The 19,472-nt window shown below is 40.5% G+C and overlaps 1 protein-coding gene across 1 annotated transcript; it reads left to right on the plus strand.

Moving 5' to 3' along the window:
- The first annotated feature begins 7,575 nt into the window (after positions 1–7,575).
- On the plus strand, positions 7,576–11,219 carry LOC109431676 (protein artichoke). The gene is made up of 2 exons (XM_019707932.3): positions 7,576–7,730; positions 7,790–11,219. Exons 1-2 carry the CDS (start codon positions 7,717–7,719, stop codon positions 11,103–11,105), a joined length of 3,330 nt encoding a protein of 1,109 aa, XP_019563477.3. The 5' UTR covers positions 7,576–7,716; the 3' UTR covers positions 11,106–11,219.
- The last annotated feature ends 8,253 nt before the right edge of the window (positions 11,220–19,472 follow it).

Genomic DNA, 19,472 nt, shown 5'->3' on the forward strand with positions numbered 1-19,472 from the left:
CGAAAAAGTTAAAATACCAAAGTACATCCCATTTCCTTCCGCCATTATATAATGGATGCTGTATGGAGAGTTCTGTGCCCGGCTCCCGGCCAGGCCAGTCATCTTCCAAAGTGGGTGCAATAATGGTGCGGGAGGAACGCAATGTCTCTGTCTGCCCAGAAGCATCACGGCGCAGGCATCGCATCGTCGTAATCATCATCATCTTCAACTTTTTTTTTATTTCTTCGACCACATCTTATTCCGTCTGGCTAAATCCATTAAGCAAATACTTTCCGGAGGTTCTAGCAATGGGAATGAGAGGGTTTCCTTTTGTTTGCAACAGTTTTGACTTTCGGGAGGTTTTGGGGTTTAAATGCATTATTGAGGCTGGTTACTATAGCTTGTTGTATTTTATATGATTGTCTGGTTTACGCCAGTAGTGGCTTAGTTTATCAAAATCTCAACTGGTTGATGGATTTTCTTTCTCCAATGTACGGAAGTTTGTACAATATTATGTATAAACCGTCTTCTTCTATAACTATTCTACGACTGAGTTATTTTTTTTCATATCATGTATGACGAAACTCAATTCAAACTTACTTTCAGTCCTGAGTACCCATGGTGGTGCAGAGGGCCGAATTGAAAGATCTTCATTCTAGGCAATTACCAGCCATCGCCTTGACCTGTGGCCAGGTCAAATATCCTTCGGCTCTCTTTATTTCATTGTAGAGTTTGCGCGCCTCTGGGTCTGCATCTGCTGCGACGTCCTGCTAGGTTACAATCCAACAACGCTTGCAGATTTCGTTCCCGCCCCTGCGGAAAGTGTGGCCGACCTGCCTCCACTTCCACTAACGATTTTCTCTCACCATCGACCTTTGATGACATCGACGATGGAGCTCCACGTTGGAAATCCAATTGTGAGGCCACCATGCACGAATTATATACCACAGGCAATTGACGAAGACTTGCAGATAAGTGTTCTCCACTGATACACACCAAGTTTCACTGGCATACAGCATCACAAATTTCATATTTGAATGGAAATTTCGGATTTTGGTACGTCGATTAATCTGATTGTTCTTCCACAAACTCACAAGGGCAGCTTCCACCTTAATCGTGCACCTGTTTTGATCTTGGTGGGTTTCAGGAGCTTTTTAAGGGTGTTCTGTCAGGTTTTGTTGGCGTTTGAATGAGATTTCGTGAATTCAGGGAAATTTCAAAAATATTGAGGGGGTTTTAGGGTCTCGAGTTAGTCTAGTGGTTAAGACCATGGATTGCCAATCCGGAGAGGCGGGTTCGATTCCCGTTCCGGTCGGGAAAATTGTCTCGATTCCCTGGTCATAGTGTATCATTGTACCTGCCACACAATGTACAAATTCATGCAATGGCAGTTATTCATGCAATAACAGTGGAAGTGCTCAAAGAACACTAAGTTGAAGCAAGACAGGTTAAGTTCTAATGCGAACGTCGAGCCATAAAGAAGAAGAATAAGAAGGAGCAGGTTTTAGGGACGTTTCCAGGGGTTTTTTAAGCAATTAAAGGGCGTTTCAACAGGTTTCAAGGCATTTCAGAGTCATTTCAGATAGCCCAAATCCACATAAAACTCTGTCAGACTCCATGTAACGCACGGGTGACCCTCGGAAACCTCTAAAACGTAACTGTAACGCCTCCAAAACCCACCATAAAATCATCTGATACCACTGTAATGTCAGACTCTCAAATCCCCCCTGAGATCTCCTGGTTCCCCACTGAAACTCCTTGGGACCTCTGCAACCTCCCTTTGCTCTCTCCTATAAACAGCCCCTGACCGCCGTTACAATAGTTACCGTCATTATTTTTTTATACAAATATTGGTTCTGAGTAGCTTTCACTCTTTTTATGTAGGGTATAAAAAATGTGCATAAATAATTAATGCATAAAAAATCATGGTTTTAGTGTATTCGGGGAGTTCTTTGATTCCTTTACACAACTCGATAAGGCCACTTTACTCTATTAACCCTAATGTAGCTGACAGGGTACCTGGGTACCCATCGCCCATTTAAAAAGCACGGTGTAGAAAAAAAACAAAAAGTTTGTCGGACACATAACGGTTAAACCTAAAATCGCTATATACAATTTAACCTTAACTTCAACTTAAGTATCCAAATTACTCTAAATACCTACCATTGAATTTCAAAATAGAGGTTCTTATGTTAGTCTAAAACCTTCATGAAAGCCAATGGAAACTTCTTCATACCTCCTCTAAAACCCACTGAAAGCCTCCAGTGACAAACATGCTTTAACCCTTTCTGGACGGTTGGGTCATTTGGTGAAAAAAATTGTCGTCCCGAAGGGGTTAAAAGCTCTCCGAAGATATAGTAAAACACTCTTGAAGCCCCCTGAAATCCCTCTGAAGCAGCTAAAACGCTTTGAAACGGCTTTAAAACCCCACTAAAATCACCCTTAGCCACTTAGAATCTTCTCTGAAATAGCCCTCCTGAAACTCTCCGGCAATCTTATCGGAAATGCTTCGAATTGAAACGTCTTTGAACCACTTTGAAACCCTACTAAGAGCCCTGTACACTTCTTTTGAATTATTCTGATGACTTCCTCAAAATTATTGAAAACCCCTTAGATATTAACAGAACAGGGAGCTGCCCTGAATTTCCACGGAATACCTTGAAGTTCCTCGACATCCCCTGAAACTCCTTGAAACGCCTTGAGCTCCCAATAATGCCCCTCTGAGAGTCCCAGGAACTTCTCGTAAACCTCTGATAACTTGAACATTTATCTGTTGTTCAAGTGTTGATAACCTTACTGTCAAACTTCAGCTTAAGCAGTTTTTAATTTGTTGTTCTGTATAACGGAGAGTTTTTTTCCCCTTCTAAACCATAGTGGAAAAATCTGCTCAACAGACGCCCGAACAGGAAGGTCCGGGTAGTGTGGGGTTAAGGCCGTCTTATACAACAAAAGTAAAAGCCAGGAATACTCTCTCCTCGGATCCACTAAACCGGTGGTTCCCAAAGTGGGCGAAATCGCCCCCCAGGGGGCGAAAATCAGGCCGAAGGGGGCGAAAATTTGAAAGATCAAAATTGGGGGGCAAAAATACTGAAAAAGGGGGCGATTTTTCAAATGATTGAGAAATATCGAAAGTATTGAAATGTATTGTATTGGATGTCAACTGAATCATTACAACTCCCTGACATTTCAAGATTTTTTGTTTCTAGGTTTATTGAAAAATGTCTGTTTCGAGATAGACTAAACATTACAAATTTTTTGATGTTTATGTGAAATTAACGGCAGAATGTGGAGCGGACCTGGTGTGATGGTTAGAACACTTGACAGTCACGCCGAGGACCTGGGATCGAATCCCACTCCCGACAAACTCGCAAAATGTGAGTTCTTCCTTCGGAAGGGAAGTAAAGCGTGGGTCCCGAGATGAACTAGCCAAGGGCTAAAAATCACGTTAATACAGATAAAAAAAAACGGCAGAATTGCAAGGAAAAAAAATACTGATATACTAATTTCTGAGAGAATTCACAGTGATTCTGGAAATCTCCTTAATAAGAAACTTCTATGGCGAAAATTCATGATCGATTTTTGTCCAAATTATGAAAGGAACAGGGTTTTTTTACTTCATACGAAAGTTTTACGAAACCGCATGTAAGGGTTTGTTTTTCATGGAAATTTCAATCATAAATATGAAGTTTAAAATGAATCTAAGAGCACTTTTTGGTTGAAATTCATCACACATTGTTTGAAAATATTTCAGAGAGGCTTCTTGGAAGAATTCCAAACGTTGCTTATTACTAGGAGCTATTTTGATTTTTTTCCACAAATTCAGCGTTGAATTCTCTCAAAACCGAGTGATGACTGATGCATGTCTTTTTATTTAACAACAAAAAGTTTTCCAATTCATAGGAACTTGTCAATCCGTATTATTTTTAATTTTCAATTACTGAACTAAGCTGACTACATATGGAAATACACCAATATATTGGGTTTCTCATTAATGTTTAGACTACTGTGATAATTTGAGAATCCACTGAATCATCATTTCCCAGCGTTATTTCACACTAATCAAATTTATTTTGTTTACCTGTTGTGCATCCGACGCCCCTGTCATGAACTCAACCGAACTTGTGTACGCCAGCCGCTGCGAAGTCGTGTGCGAAATTCGACTGTGATGATAATGAATTTCGGTCGAGTCTAAATGGGTGCAAATGTCGTAATATTCCATAATTGTATTTTTTTTTTTTGCATAAACGATATTTTTGTAATTGTTTTTCAATTTCTTATTTGACCAAATATCTCGGGTGTTGAAGAACACTGATAAAACATCTGGTTGAGGATAACGAGTGGTCGTAAATGGTCACAGTCCGATCTGTTTTGCTAAATTTCGATCAAGAATATGTATAGCACAAATATGATTTCAAAACGTATTGATTTTACATGCAATAATGCAGTTTTTCAAGGCAAACAATCAGTGCATTTGCTAAAAAACTCATCAAATGAGAACGATTCTGTTGTGGTCAACAGAACTGGATTGGCAACACTCCCGGTTGCACAACTACTCCCGATGGGCTCACCGATGACAGAGAAAGCTGTCACTCGTGTGAGGCAAATGTTTTGATTGTGACAGTTCAGTTTTAAGATTGTTTTGTGTCGCGTGATAGTTTTAACGTTCCGTAATAAAATTGTTAAGTTTTAATCACGTACGCGTTTTATTTCGGTTCGTCTTTTACGTGAATCGTCCACCGTTGTCCGAACAGTCGTGCGATACAAAAGATTCTAATTTAGACCAGGTTTGCCACAGTAGTGCTAAAAAGTGAGCTTTTGAAGGCTTGCACTAAGTAAATTTTCAGGAAAAAATAAATTTTACTTTGGGCAGGGGGGCGAAAATGTTTTTCTCAAGCTTCAAGGGGGCGATACCTCCTATAAGTTTGGGAAACACTGCACTAAACACATTCCTATGGTCGCCAAACTCTTCGTCGCTCCGGAACCACCAAGAAGGCATTGCTTCAGAGAGGGGCTAGTGCATATCAAGGTTAGCTGCGTAGCCTGCAGCAACGAGCATCGATGACTCGCTTTGGAGACTCCATCACGATAGCATGCTGGCGCTTAGCCAGTTTTCCGAGTTGTCCTCACCACTGCCTTTGTCCTCGGAAGTCGGTCAACCCTACGCTAGCGCCCAACTGTTTTGCAGACATCAAGAACTGATAACCACGCGCAACCAGATCTAACCTTCTAAGGCAAGGGTATCACTACCCTTCAGACCCTATTAGCTGCACCAGAAGGTTGCTGACTGTAGGGTCTCCACCTGCCCCGGCCCTCTCCGGGGACCCCTTCCCAACTGCGGATTCGGATCCAACCCAGTAGATCGACGCCACGACAGCAACGCTACCAGGACTTCCTCTCCGCTGTAAGGGTCGATTTCGACTGCAGGGCACCGGTATGACCTACGAAGCCGACTCCGAACTCCTGGACCACCTCTTGTACCGCATCTGAACTAGCCATTCTCTGAGTCTACGCGCCACCTCCTCTGTAGCTCCCAGACGATGTGAGTGATAGCCGTTGAAACGGCATTCCAGTCAAACTCATCCCTACACATCCTCTGGCCAAGACTGTCCGAAGTTCAGTCCTCTCCGCATGTGCATGTGCATTTACATGTGGGTCCTCTCTGCATGTTCCGCCGTTTCCTCTAAACCAGCACAAACAGGGCATTTGGGAGAACCCGCATGCCCGAAACGATGTAGGTACTAACGGAAGCAACCATGGCCTGAAAGGACCTGTGTGTCAGGTGGACTGTTACTTCCCCATGGCGCCTATTAATCTAGCTATCTACTTAGCTTCGGTGTCAACCTATGGGTTCACCTTCCTTTGGTGGAACTGTTCCACGCGCGCTGCCATTTGATCACGGAGGCCATCCTGGCAGTCCTGCGTATGCTTTTTGTGCCGAGCATTTCGAAGCACTCCATGTCCTCCATGATATGGATGCCGATAGGCACCATACCAGTGATGACGCAGAGCAAATCGTGTGATACGGTATGGTACGTGTTCGATACCCTCAGGCACATTAGCCTATAAGTACTTTCCAGCTTACCAGGGTAGCTTTTGGTACTTAGCGCAGTGCCCCACGCTGAGCCGCCATACCTTAGTATAGACGAAGCGACACTAGTCAGAAGCTTGCGCTTACTGGCGCACACCGCAGATCTATTGGACATCATCCGGAACAGTTCCGCAATAGCTGTTGAGTGTGGAGGCTCTTTTACAGGCATATTCAACGTGGCTACCGAAGGTGAACTTATCGTCGATTATCACGCCCAAGTGTTTGACGGAGTGCTTCGACGTGATAGTGCAATCACAGAGAGTCAATCTTAAATAGTTGCAATTCCTGAAGCTCCCTCAAACCCCACGAAATCTTCGAAATCTACTGGGACACCAAATTATTAACCATGATGCTCTTTTGAAACCTTTTCGAAATCCACAGACGCTTTTCGTAAGTGCCTGAATTCTGCCATGACCCTCCGAAAATCCCCAATACCCCCTGAATCGCTTTGGAACCCCTTTGATATACCCCCGAAATTCGTTGTAACCCCCTTTTATCGTTCTGGAACCCTGCATGGCATCACCTTCAAATCTTCTAGTCACTCACACTATTCATGGACTGAGGTAGCCAAACATTTCTACATTTGACTTAAAAACAAAATGTGTCAAAAACGGGCATACAGAGATAGTGCGATTCATTGTAACGAATATTTTAACAGCGTTCAGTTTTGTTCATTCTCAACTCCATGATTCAGTGTCACGTTAGGTATCGTTCTACCACACAAAGATGCTCTCCAAGTAGGGGAACAGAGCCCAAAATGCCAATATGGGGTGAAATGGCCCAACTCATTCCTGTATGGGACTTGATCATTACTATAGGTGAATGGTGTCAAGATATGTTTGCATTAAACATTCTTCTAGAAGCTAGGCCGTCAAACCCGTGGCAAATCTTTTGATTTCCCAATGAAAATAGGCAACTTCCGGTTTATCGTGCTTGCAATTAAGATTTTCGGGTGATTTTATTACCAGCTATGTTGTTGCAAGGAGATTGAGGCACGCATGGAGACGCATGGTTGTTGATGTCTACGCTATCCCGGTTGGGGGTCATTCAAATATGACGACCATCGTTCAGCAGTGATACTCCAGGCATTGAGTATACGAGAAAAGTGGGACAGAGGGTGGAAAGGGAGTCGGAAATGCCCAAAATATGTTGGACGTAATTTTTGAATATTTTCATGAAGTGGCATCTTACCCCTTGGCAGATGGTCTTTTTGCACCATTTCCGTTTTACGAACCAGTTTTTTAAATTGTTGAAAAACGATGAAAATGCAATAGTTTAGTGAAGATTTTTGCTTAAGTATTGAGCAAATACTGTCTAGTTGCTGTTACCACATTGGAAGCCTAACAAATGAGGCTATTTTCCATTGAAAACGAAACTTTGGCATCTTACCCCACTTGACCCTATGTATGTCTTGCCGTGACCAGTTTGTTTATTGAAATCTCATTATCTTATCGGAGCGACACACCTAGATTGTATCACATGCTTATCTATTCCGCTGTACCATCGTCGTAGCGCAGAAAATATATCCGACAAAAAGTAAGGCACCGAACAGTCATGTTTACACTCCGCAGTCGTGAAGTCACCCAGCGAAACCGGAACGAAGTTACGTTTAGTAGTGATATCTTCAAACCAATTCTGGTTCAATCAAAATGGGTCTATTGAGGTATTTGGATGAAATTTATTTGATTGTGATTTATTATTGCAATAAAACGATCTTTATAGACCCGCTGTCACACTTATCGCTTTCGGGCTGTTCCAGTGTGGCATCTTGGCGGATGATAAGGAATCATCGTTATCGGATTGTATCCAGCGGAACAGATATAGTCCGGATCAGCTGCTGTTTTCTGATACAGATAAGTCCGCCATCGATTGGCTGACCATAAGCGAAGTAACGCATACAAATTTGGAAGCCGGAGTTTTCGAGTGCTTCCCAAACCTGAAGGAATTTACGATAAGTGGCAATGGACTCTCGGAAATTGATGGTGACGCGTTTGGAGGCGCTCCTCTGCTGTGGGCATTGAATCTGAGCAGGAACGAGTTGAGTTCATTGTTTGACCATGGGAAGCCGGTGTTAGAGGAGTTGACTGTACTGAATCGTTTGGATCTGAGTGAAAATCAGTTTCGCATGTTCAATATTGGTTCATTCAAAGGTTTACAAAATCTAACTGAGTTGACAGTATCGGACAACAAATTGGAGTTAGTTCATGGACGTACTTTTGAGGACTTAATAAACCTGCAAGTGCTGGATTTGTCTCGAAACAGGATCGACTATCTTCCAAGTGCAGTTTTTTCGTTTAACTTGAAATTAAAATATCTCGCACTAAAAAATAACCGGATGAAGTACCTCAGTGCAAAAGCATTTCACGGGCTACACGAGCTAGAAGAGCTGGATTTGTCAGACAATGGCATCGATATATTGCCAAGAACACTTTTCAGACCATTACGCAAATTGAGAGTGCTTTTTCTGAACGGTAATGATTTGGACTTCTTCCAGGAATCGTTATTCAGTGCAATGGAGAATTTAGAATTTTTGAGTATAGCCGACAATCACGTTGTGGAACTTCATCAAGCCATTCTCAAGCCTTTAACAAACCTGAAGCTGTTCAATGCCCATGGGAACAAAATATCGTCGATTCCAGAGGATTTGTTCCTGCATAATGTCTTGCTGCAGGACGTCAGTTTCGGTGATAATACTTTCGATTGTTTTCCGGAAAAGGCAATGGCTTCACTGGAACACTTTAGGAGTTTGGATTTATCCAATAATCTTCTAAGTTCCTCGGTAGTGTTTGAGTTCTCAAATTCCACTCAAGTCAGCCTGTATCTGAATGGAAATAATCTAACCAATCTTCAACTTCGCGGAAATGTGTCTCACCTCACCATGTCCAACAACAAGCTGGAAGAGATTTCAAGTGACAATTTCAAATTTTGTACTGATATTATTAGCGTTTATTTGGATCATAATTATATAATGAAAGTGGATCTGAACGCATTCAACGAATTGTCACGACTGGAGGAACTGATCATAAGCTTCAACTCGATTGGAGATATCCAACCAACTCATCTGGCAAACTTGTCATCTCTCAGATATCTGGATTTGACTAATATCAACTTGAGGAAACTACCAGAACGTTTATTCTCATCACAAACACTGCTACACACTCTGCGGTTGGGAGACAATTTGTTGGAGGAGATACCTGAATCAACATTTTGTGAGCTAGAAAACCTTCAATATCTTAGTCTCGAAAACAACAAAATAGGAAATTTATCCGCTGATTTGCTGAAATCAAATTCCAAACTAAATAGCCTGTATTTGCATGACAACCAGCTTGAACACATTCCTGATGGGCTGTTTGATAGCCTTGGCAGTTTGGAAATGCTTGCCTTACACAACAACCGAATATGGAAAATCAACGACCGGATGCTGAACGGCTTGCGGAACGCAGAGAAAATCGGTCTTCACAATAACAACATATACACACTAAGCCCCAAAGCGTTCGATGGGCTATTGCTGCTAAAAGTTATTCACTTGTATGATAACCGCATTACAGAGCTGGCGCCCAACATGTTCGAGAACAATATCCTATTGGAAGAAGTAGTACTAAGGAATAACCTCATCTCAACAGTCCCCCAGGGTACGTTCCGTTACTTGACCAATTTGCAAATCCTCGATCTTGCAGGAAATAAGATTACCAAAATCGATGCTCAAACCTTTCAACAGTGTGAATCATTGCGAGAGCTTTGGCTTGGTGGAAATGAGATAAGGACTATCAACGAAGGATCACTTCGCGGCTTGAAGAATTTGGAAATGTTGGATCTGAGCAAAAACAAGATTTCCGAAATTAAAAATGAGACATTCAAAAATTTGGTTTCATTGAAACGACTGTACCTGGGAAGTAACAGAATAAGTGACCTGTCGTCCATGCATTTCAACCGTCTTATAAACTTGAGAGTACTTTCTATGTTTAATAACAATTTGAAGTTATTGCGCAACGAACAGTTTGTGAGCAATAAGGTGCTTGAAGAACTTTTTTTGGACGGAAACGAGATATCGGACATTTCACCAAATGCTTTCTATGGACTCAGCCGCTTAAAGATTTTGTATTTGTCAAAGAACAAGTTGTCTGAGATACAGTGCGGAACTTTCGATTCATTGATTGCACTGACTGAACTAAAGTTGGATAAAAATGCCCTTATTCAACTTCCAGATAAGCTACTCTATCAACAGAAAGCTCTTGAATTCTTGTGCCTATCAGAAAACAAACTCATCTCTGTTCCAGAAGAACTCATCAACAAAAACACAAATCTGAGAATCCTGGAACTCAACAACAATCAGCTGACAAGTATCCCGGAGTCCTTTTTCTTACATGTTCAACAGCTAGCTGAACTTTACGTGGAAAACAACCTTATTGCAGAACTACCGGAGCAAATGTTCATCAGGAACCCTGCCATGAAAATACTCAACGTAGCTGGAAACACACTGACACAATTTGACATTCTCAAAACGGGATTCGTCGAAAGTCTTCAAATCCTAGATATTCAGGGCAACCGCCTCCAAATGATTCAGATTCCACGGAATCTTATAAAACTGTTTGCTCAGGATAATCAAATTGACACCGTGTTCGTAGAACAGTCATCGTTCCATCAGCTGGAAGTCCTCACTCTTTCCGGTAACAACCTGCAGAAAATAGATAAACTGTTCAAACTGATTCGCCTGAAATCCTTGGACCTATCCAGAAACCAGCTCGTCGAATTGGATTTGAGCCGACTGTACAAGCTGCCGTACCTGATGGATTTGAACGTATCGAGATCGGATATTCAGCAACTAACCGGAGTGTTGCACAAGGAGCATTACAATCTGGTCTCGCTTGATCTGACATACAACAAGATACGAGAGTTTCACAATTTTATACCCATCTTTTTCACGTCATTGCTGCAGCTGGGAGTTACTGGAAATCCTTTTGTAAATCAGGAGTTTAATGACAATATGGAGCTGTTGAGGAGCATTGATGCGTTTCAAGAAAACTTTGAGTTTTTCTAGGTTTAGTTCATGGGAATAAGTCAGATGTTATTATACTTTAGCGTTGGAACATGATGAATTAATAGATTATTAATAAACAGCTCTCAGTTAATAATTGTGGAATTACTTACTTTATTTTGTTTGACTTCTTTTATTTCCTTTCTGAGAATCCACCGTCTCGAGCCTCTGGGCCTGTCATCGCAGTAACGTTCCGTTAGGTTCCAGTTTTACGCTTGTTTTCAGGATTTGTGCTAGGAAATGGAACGACTATGCCATTCCCAAAAAACACGGAAATTCTACCAGAAGTTCAGAGCATCCCGCAATGGCTTCGTGTCGCGAGCATATGCAAGGACAAAAGTCTCTTAAACGGATGGATGTGGGATGATGAAAAAGTGGAAGTAGCACTTTGATAAACACCTGAATGACATGGAGAACATAGGCGCGACTACGCGAATGCCGCAGAGGACAGAAATGATCGTACTCCCACACCGAGATGTGATACGCATATGGACGAGGTTGCTAGAGTACAAAGATGGTCGCCACAATGGCCGCCCTTCATTCTACTCGATTTTTCTCGTGCACAAAACTGGACATCCATCTAACAAGCTGACCAGAAAATGTTACTCGTTGTTTGCCCACTCGCATTGAACAACGAGTAGAATTTTCGTAGACCAATACGCTTGCTAGGTCTTTGGATTTGTGCTCTAGAAAATGCGAGGCAAAATGCGTTGTTTGCAAAGTTAACGCAGGCAACCTTCACCTTAAAGCCAACAAAGCGGCTGGTATCGCAGTTGACCTCATCAAGAAGGGCTCAAAAAAGTTGACCACCTGCCTGTGCCAGTTGATAATCCTGGAAAACCTAACAGCTACCGGAGGAGTCGAAGGAACGGGCTCCATCCACAAAAAAAGACGACCATAAGAACCTGAGAACTTTAGAGCGATCACTATTTTGAATGCTGCCTACTAAGTGCTATCAAAGATCATCTTCCGTCACCTCATTGAAATCTGAAGGCGTTGTCCATAAACTACGTAAACTCATTGTTGGCATGCTCAGACCTCCTCCCCTGTCCATACAACATTTTCGAAATTTGTATGGACCATAGACTTTGGCCAGAATTTCCCCTCCCCCTCTAAGAGTGTACGTAATCAAGCTGACTTCTTTGACAGCCACAGTACGGCTAATACTCCAGAAATGCGGTGAGTCCAGGAGATCCCAACGCATCATCTGTTCATCGACTTAAAGGCGACATACGGCTGCAAATATTGTCTACACAGAGTTGTGGAAAATCATGAACGAGGACGGCTTTCCTGAGAGAAAATGGCTAGACCAAGGGCCATACTGATCAAAACAACGGGTTGTAAGGGGTAGTAAGGGTCACAAGTGAACTACTCAGTGCATTCGGATCGTGTTGGGGGCCAGGGTTGTGAAATGTCATGGAGAAAATGTCAAAACAGCTGACGTTTTGAACACTTTACTAGATTATCCTCTTCTTTTTCTTAGCGTAACGTCTCCACAACTGGGACAAATCCTGCTTTTCAGCTTAGTGTTGTACAAGCACTTCCACAGTTATTACACTGAAGCCTTTTTTATGCAGGTTATATTTGATTTTGATTAATGCCCGTTTTTCATGACCTTCAATTATAACAGTACATTAGTGGGTCTCATAGGTGTACCAAAGAGTCTCAGGAGAATTTTAGGGGGTGTCAGGGGTGTTTCAGTTAGCCCACAGAGATTTCAGAGAGGTACCCCGAGTTCTCAGGTGGTCCAGGGGATTTTATGGGAGTACCACGATGTCTCAGGGGCGCTTCAGGGAAAATCAGAGGCTTTTCAGGGGGTTCTAGGGTTAATTAGAGTATCCCAGGAAGTTTCAGGGGTTCCCAGAGGATTTCAGAGGCGTATCAAGGGATCGCTGGAACGCTTCAGGAGGTGTTGGAGGCATTCCATGGGGTCTGACGTGCGTTCTAGGAGGTTTCAAGGCGTTTCAAGTGTTTTTTTGAGAATCCGAGAGGGTTTCATGGGAGGTATCCGAAGGTCACTAGGGCACTTCGGGGGCTTTCAAGGGGGTCCCAGGGTATTCCGGGTTGTTCCAGGAGTATCAAGGAGGTTCTTGGAGTCTCAGGGGCTTTTCAGGGGATGTCAGGAGGGTTGCAGGTTTCCCAGACACGTTTCAGGTGTCCCAGAGGCATTCCAGGGATCCCTTTGAATTTTGAAGGGGCTGCAGGGAGTCGCAGAGGCGCTTCAGAAGGTTCAGGGGCTTTCCAGAGGTCTCAGATGCGTTTGAGGAAGTTTTAGGGGCATTTTAGGGGGCCCAATGGGCGTTTCAGGGGGTTCCAGGGTGTCCTAGAGGCGTTTCAGGGGGCTCATCTGGCGTTTCAGGCAATCTCAGTTGGTTACAAGGGGTACCTGATTAAGTGGTTATCCAGAAGACTGTCGTTTCTCAGTGATTCGTTCAGTCAGAGTTAACCAAGTAAAATTCTTCAATTAGGTTCTTCAAAAGTATCTAGCTCAGGGGGTTTCAGACCTTTTGAATCGCGGTGCACTTTTTTTGATTTTTCTATTACTTATCGGAGCATAGTGAAGTGGCACAGTTATTCGATCGATCTGGCATATTTCTTGCTAAAAATATAATAAAAAAAATTCCATCAAGATCTTTTTGAATGCTGAGTGAAATCCTAAAGAAAAATAAAATTAAAAGGAAAATTAAATCAAAGTAAAATTCCTTCCAAATTAGTGGCATTTTGTTTTCAAGGAATCAAAATGAGATTATAGACGTTTTCCCAAGACTTTTGCTGGATATCTGAGAAATGGATGTTTTATTTTCAGAACTTTGGCATATTATTGCCAAGATTTTTGATAAATTCCCTCCAAGCGCTCTTGTCAACTCAGGCGAAGATCCTCTGAAAATCATAAATGCATTGTTAATAGATTTCCAGGTCAACCGATTTTTGAAGCAGTGCTTTCTTCTCTGGTATTAAGCAAAGCTTCAGAAATATTAGTAGGGGTTTTTCTGAGATGTTTTGACGAATTCATTGAAAATTTCTTGTAGTGCTTGTGAATATACATTACGATTTCGTGGAAAAAATATGATACTTATGAGAAGCGTTTTTGTAGACTTGTTCCTTGATTTTTCGCGAATATCTGCGAGGGTTTTTTTCTGGACTCAGGCCGGGGGTGGGAAAAATTTTACTCTCTCTCTCTCCCTTTAGCCATGGGCCCCTTATTCTAATGATTTCGAATCACTTTTAATTTAAATAGGGCATTGGTTCCCTTATTAACTTATTGGCTGTCATTTTCTTCCTACGAAAAACAAAGGATTGAATCGCTGTTTGTTTTGTTTCTTATTTTTCTATTTTTTGTTAGAAGTGAGCACCCATGAAAACAAAAAGAACGGAATCAATCGGTGCCGTAATCGCTTCTTTTCGAATAGGATGAACATGGGAGCGTGAGATTACTGATGACACACATACCCTATGCAAGAATTTTCTGAAGTGTCGAGACACAAACGTCATGGCTACGCGATGCACCAAGTGCAAAGCGGGGCACGATCTGAGAACCCCTGATCTAGATTATTCCATTTTCTTCGGGGTGAGCTGTCATTCTATGGATTGAATTGTCATTTTATTCACTGATCGGTAAGTAAGGTAAGTAACATTAGAAAAATCATACTTTTGGGGATTTTTTATTACTGTACGGGTTTGGGCCGAAGGGTCTCAGATTTTCATGAAACTTTTGCCACAGACAGGGCTTATGCATATATGAACAAAAAAAATGAAAAAAAAAATCAGGGTCGCCTATTTTCCCGAGAAGCTTTGTTTTCCCCTGGCACTACTTACTTTGAAAATCATAACTCAAGAACGAAGCATCGTAGAAACAAAGTTTAGTTTTTAGAAAATGGAAGCGAATTTTCTAAGAAATAAAAAAAAATTAACTGTAAAAAGTTTTCCACAAAATTTTCCACAGTTGAGAAAATTCGTAAAGAAAAGCCGAAAAAACTATGCCCGAACTCGTGCGAAATTTTCAAAAAAAAAATTTTGAGAAGGTTATTTCATAAGCTTCAATTGCATGAAATTTTTAATGCACTTTTTTTTAGTTTTTGAGTTATGACCAATTTTGTTGAAAAATGTCCAAATGTGCTATAAAAGCCTTTTCTTTTAAAAATTATAACTCAAGAACGAAGCATCGTAGAAACAAAGTTTTATATTGAAAATTAAAGCATTTTTTTCAGATATAAAAAAAAAATATGACGTGCCGTCGTTCGGGGTGACATTGGGCCTAGAGGGTAACATTGGTCCATCGACCCCACGGATTCAATAAAAGTCAGAGAATCCGACGGTGGATGCAAAGTATCTTAGAATTATGTATTCTAGTAGTTTAGCACACAATATGCATTCCAGTCGTATTCTAAACGTGCAGAATAGTGGCCCAATGTTACCCCACTTTGGCCCAATGACACACCGCACGACGGTAAGAGAAAAATTACACAAAATTTTTCACCGTTGAGAAAATTCATAAAGAAAAGCCTGAAAAACTATGCCCAAACTCGTGGAAAAATTTCAAGAAAATATTTTTGAGAAGGGAATCTTATAAGCTTTGATCACAGATAACCAAAAAGTTCCACCTGAGTTTTTCAGGAAAATAGGCGACCCTGATTTATTTTATTTTTTTTTGTTCATATATCCATGAGCCCTGCCTGTGGAAAAAGTTTTATGAAAATCTGAAACCCTTCGGCCCAATTTGTACGATGATAAAATTAAATACCCTTTTATAAGAAAAGTTTATTTTAATTCAAACGAAATACATAATACCAAATTTGTTTGAGCCAATGATCAAGTTTTTGGTTTACTCTGACTGCGCACAGTTATTGATTCCTACAGATCAATCAAAATAAAATATGTTATACCCCTCTTCACGTGGAACATTTAACAAATCAGGTAAATGTGCCATGAATGAATTTTGTACACTATTTATGAATCACCATGTTGATCAAATGAGTGATCCATAAACTGTGGTCATTTTTGCCGATTCATAAATTGTGGGGTCACTGTAGTCAATGTAATTCTTGATCATCCTTTTTTTTAGCAATTTTGTTACTTGGTCTCCTCTGACTTAACGTCGAGCATTTCTTACAGTGATAATCTAATTGTGCCAGCCCTCGATTTTATCAGTTTTTTTTAACAAGAATAATAAATATGTTTCACTCAGCAATTAGTTCTGTTGGTGTCTTATATAAAAAATGCGTAATTCTAGAGATACCTCCAGGGATTCCTCCAGGAAAAACAAACCATTATTGCTCTTTGATCTCCTTATCAAAATATGGTATTATTATTTTTTTTTCCTCTACTCGGTTTTTTCCTCCTCTACTTTTTCCAAGTATTTTTCAAGGCATTCATCCTGGTACATTCGTCCTGTACTTCCAGAAGATTTTCTTGGGATTCCTTCAAGAACTGCAATTGGGAATTATTCAGAAATTCAATGCTTCAGGACTTGTCCCAGAAATTTCTGAAGGAATTCCTCTAAGGATGTATGCAGGAGCTTCTGTATGGATTTTTCAATTATTTTTCCTAGAATTAATCCATGTCATCCAGAATTTTATGTAGGGATTTTCCAATGGATCCCCTCCTTAGTTTCTGATGTAATTCCTCCAGAAATTCTACCGGGGATTCATCCGGTGATTTTTCCGGGAATTCCTCTAAAAATTTCTTCGGGCATTCCGCAAGGGTCTCAACAAAATCTCTTAAATGCCTTCAGTTATTTCTCTAGGAATTACTCAAATAATTTATCCAGGAATTCCTTTGAGGATTTCTCCTGTATTCCTCAATAGATTTTCTTTCAGGTCTTCCTTTATGGATTTTCCGGGGATTCCTCTTGTGGTCAGACATATATTTTGGTATCGTTTCAGGAATTTCAGTTGTGATTCCTTCCGGAGCCCCTACAGAGATTCTTCTACAAATATTGTTTCAGAATTCTTCTGGAAATCATACTACAATTTGTCAAGCCATTTCTGCTGGGATTCCTATAGGACCGTCAAGATGACCGTACAAATCGTAGTTGCTACTCCGTTACTGACTAGAGCAACAAAAATTACACAGGAAATCATGAGATGAGACCTTTATATTGCCAGCACCGGCGCTGTCCATGTCCTTACGGTCATTGGAGAAGGGAAGCATTGTGTGCCATCCATTGCTACTAGATACCGTGTGTACCTTCGCATCTCCACGGTTGTCACAGGAAGGAAGTTTGTTACAAGATAGGGTAGATAGTTCCCCATAATAAAGAGTTAATAATAATAATAATAACTTACATTGGTAAGCGATGCGAGCTATACAAACCTTGATATGATTAAGTCTGAAACTTTTGGTCAGAACCGTTGAGGATTCTACATTCAATGGAGAAAATTATTCCAAACCTATCTAGCAAGTACACTCCCGTTCAAAAGTTTGGGGTCACCCCCTCAAAAACATGTCATTTTTTTAGGCCCATATCTCCGCCAATTTGCGTCCGATTTCAAAACCCTAGGTTTCATTCAAAAGATAATAAGTCAAAGAAACTTTGAACATGATTTAAAAGAAACTTTTTCAAAAAACTATGTATGTTATCTTAACCCAAAGTTGCCAAATTTTCTAAAAAATGAATATAAACTTACGGCAGTGTCGCTGGAAGTTGGGTCGACCAAATTTTAAGATAAGAGCGGTAATATGACCCATTTTCTATTAGTTTTCAATTGCTTTTTACAGAACTTAGCTAAAAAATCTAGAAAAAAAATTATTAAGTAAATTAATCCTTGATGTCATCGACCAAAAGTTTGGGGTCACCCCTCAATATGATGTATCGGCCAAAAGTTTGGGGTCACTTTCGTAAAACATGGAAAAGTGATTTGGTGATATCTTCGTCATCTATAGTTCAATTTTAATTATTTTTGGCTCATTTCAAAGATAATTAACTAAATTAACGTTTGATGTCTTCAACTTAACGTATTTAACGAATTTTGTAAATAAAAATGTTATGTAAAATTAGCACATTTTACCACGCTTCAAAAAATGAGGCAACTTTACGTTAAGTTTTAGTATGTAAATTTCAACAAATATGTGTGGTTCAATGTCTATGCAGTAAGTATCATTCATTTTGTTTCAAATAAGCCAAGAAGAATTAAAATTGAATGAAAGATGACAAAGATATCACCAAATCACTTTTCCATGTTTCACGATAGCGACCCCAAACTTTTGGCCGATACAGCATTTTGAGGGGTGACCCCAAACTTTTGGTCGATGACATCAAGAACTAATTTACTTAATAACTTTTTTTCTAGATTTTTTAGCTAAGTTCTGTAAAAAGCAGTTGAAAGCTAATAGAAAATGGGTCATATTACCGCTCTCATCTTAAAATTTGGTCGACCCAACTTCCAGCGACACTGCCGTAAGTTTATATTCATTTTTTAGAAAATTTGGCAACTTTGGGTTAAGTTTACATACAAATTTTTTTTAAAAAGTTTCTTTTAAATCATGTTCAAAGCTTCTTTGACTTATTATCTTTTGAATGAAACCTAGGGTTTTGAAATCGGACGCAAATTGGCGGAGGTATGGGCCTAAAAAAATGACATGTTTTTGAGGGGGTGACCCCAAACTTTTGAACGGGAGTGTATATATCACTATAATTCAGTTTCGATGGTAGTTGCGACTGGAACTTGGTATTGGGTGTGGCCGAAACGTCGGGTAAAATAAACAAGTAACGTCAAATAAATTGTATGACTGAGATAGCCGTAAATTATAGTCTAAAATTATTCAGTTTGACCGTAATTAGGTTAGCAGAATGCAGTCCTTCGTCCAAATGTTAAACAATTTCATTCATCTTTCCATTGAATCTGTGCCGTATGATACAATTGACTATTATTTGGCATGCCTTAATAATAGGATGATTTAATTGAAAGCATGTGTTGCACATATGGTCTATCCTACACCACGACTCTTCATTATAAACATAGCAAACCAGAAAAGTTTGTAGTCCATTTCCTTATATACCAAGGTAGGTCACACTTAACTAAAATGAGGGCCCTTGAAAATGTGAGGAAAAAATCAAACCAAATCCAATTTTGAGCTGCACAGTACGCGTGGGAAATTTTTCGAGGATGAACCAGAGAAACAGTAACAGCCGCACCGAATACCATCCAGAAGCATGTGAGCTTGAAAAATACAAATTACTAACGCAGGAAGAAAGAGAAAAATGCGCCTTCTCCTAAATACTGATTTCCCTCTAATTGAGCTTTGAGCTGAATTTTCCGTTAGTGGGAAGCAGCCAGCCAGAGCCCCGGGTTGTGTGGCGTCCGATTTGGAGAGAGATAGAGAGACATAGGCATGCTTACGGTTATTTTTGGCTGCTGGAAATCAACGGAA

This window comes from Aedes albopictus, chromosome 2 (genome assembly GCF_035046485.1).
Source record: "Aedes albopictus strain Foshan chromosome 2, AalbF5, whole genome shotgun sequence".
Lineage (NCBI taxonomy): Eukaryota > Metazoa > Arthropoda > Insecta > Diptera > Culicidae > Aedes > Aedes albopictus.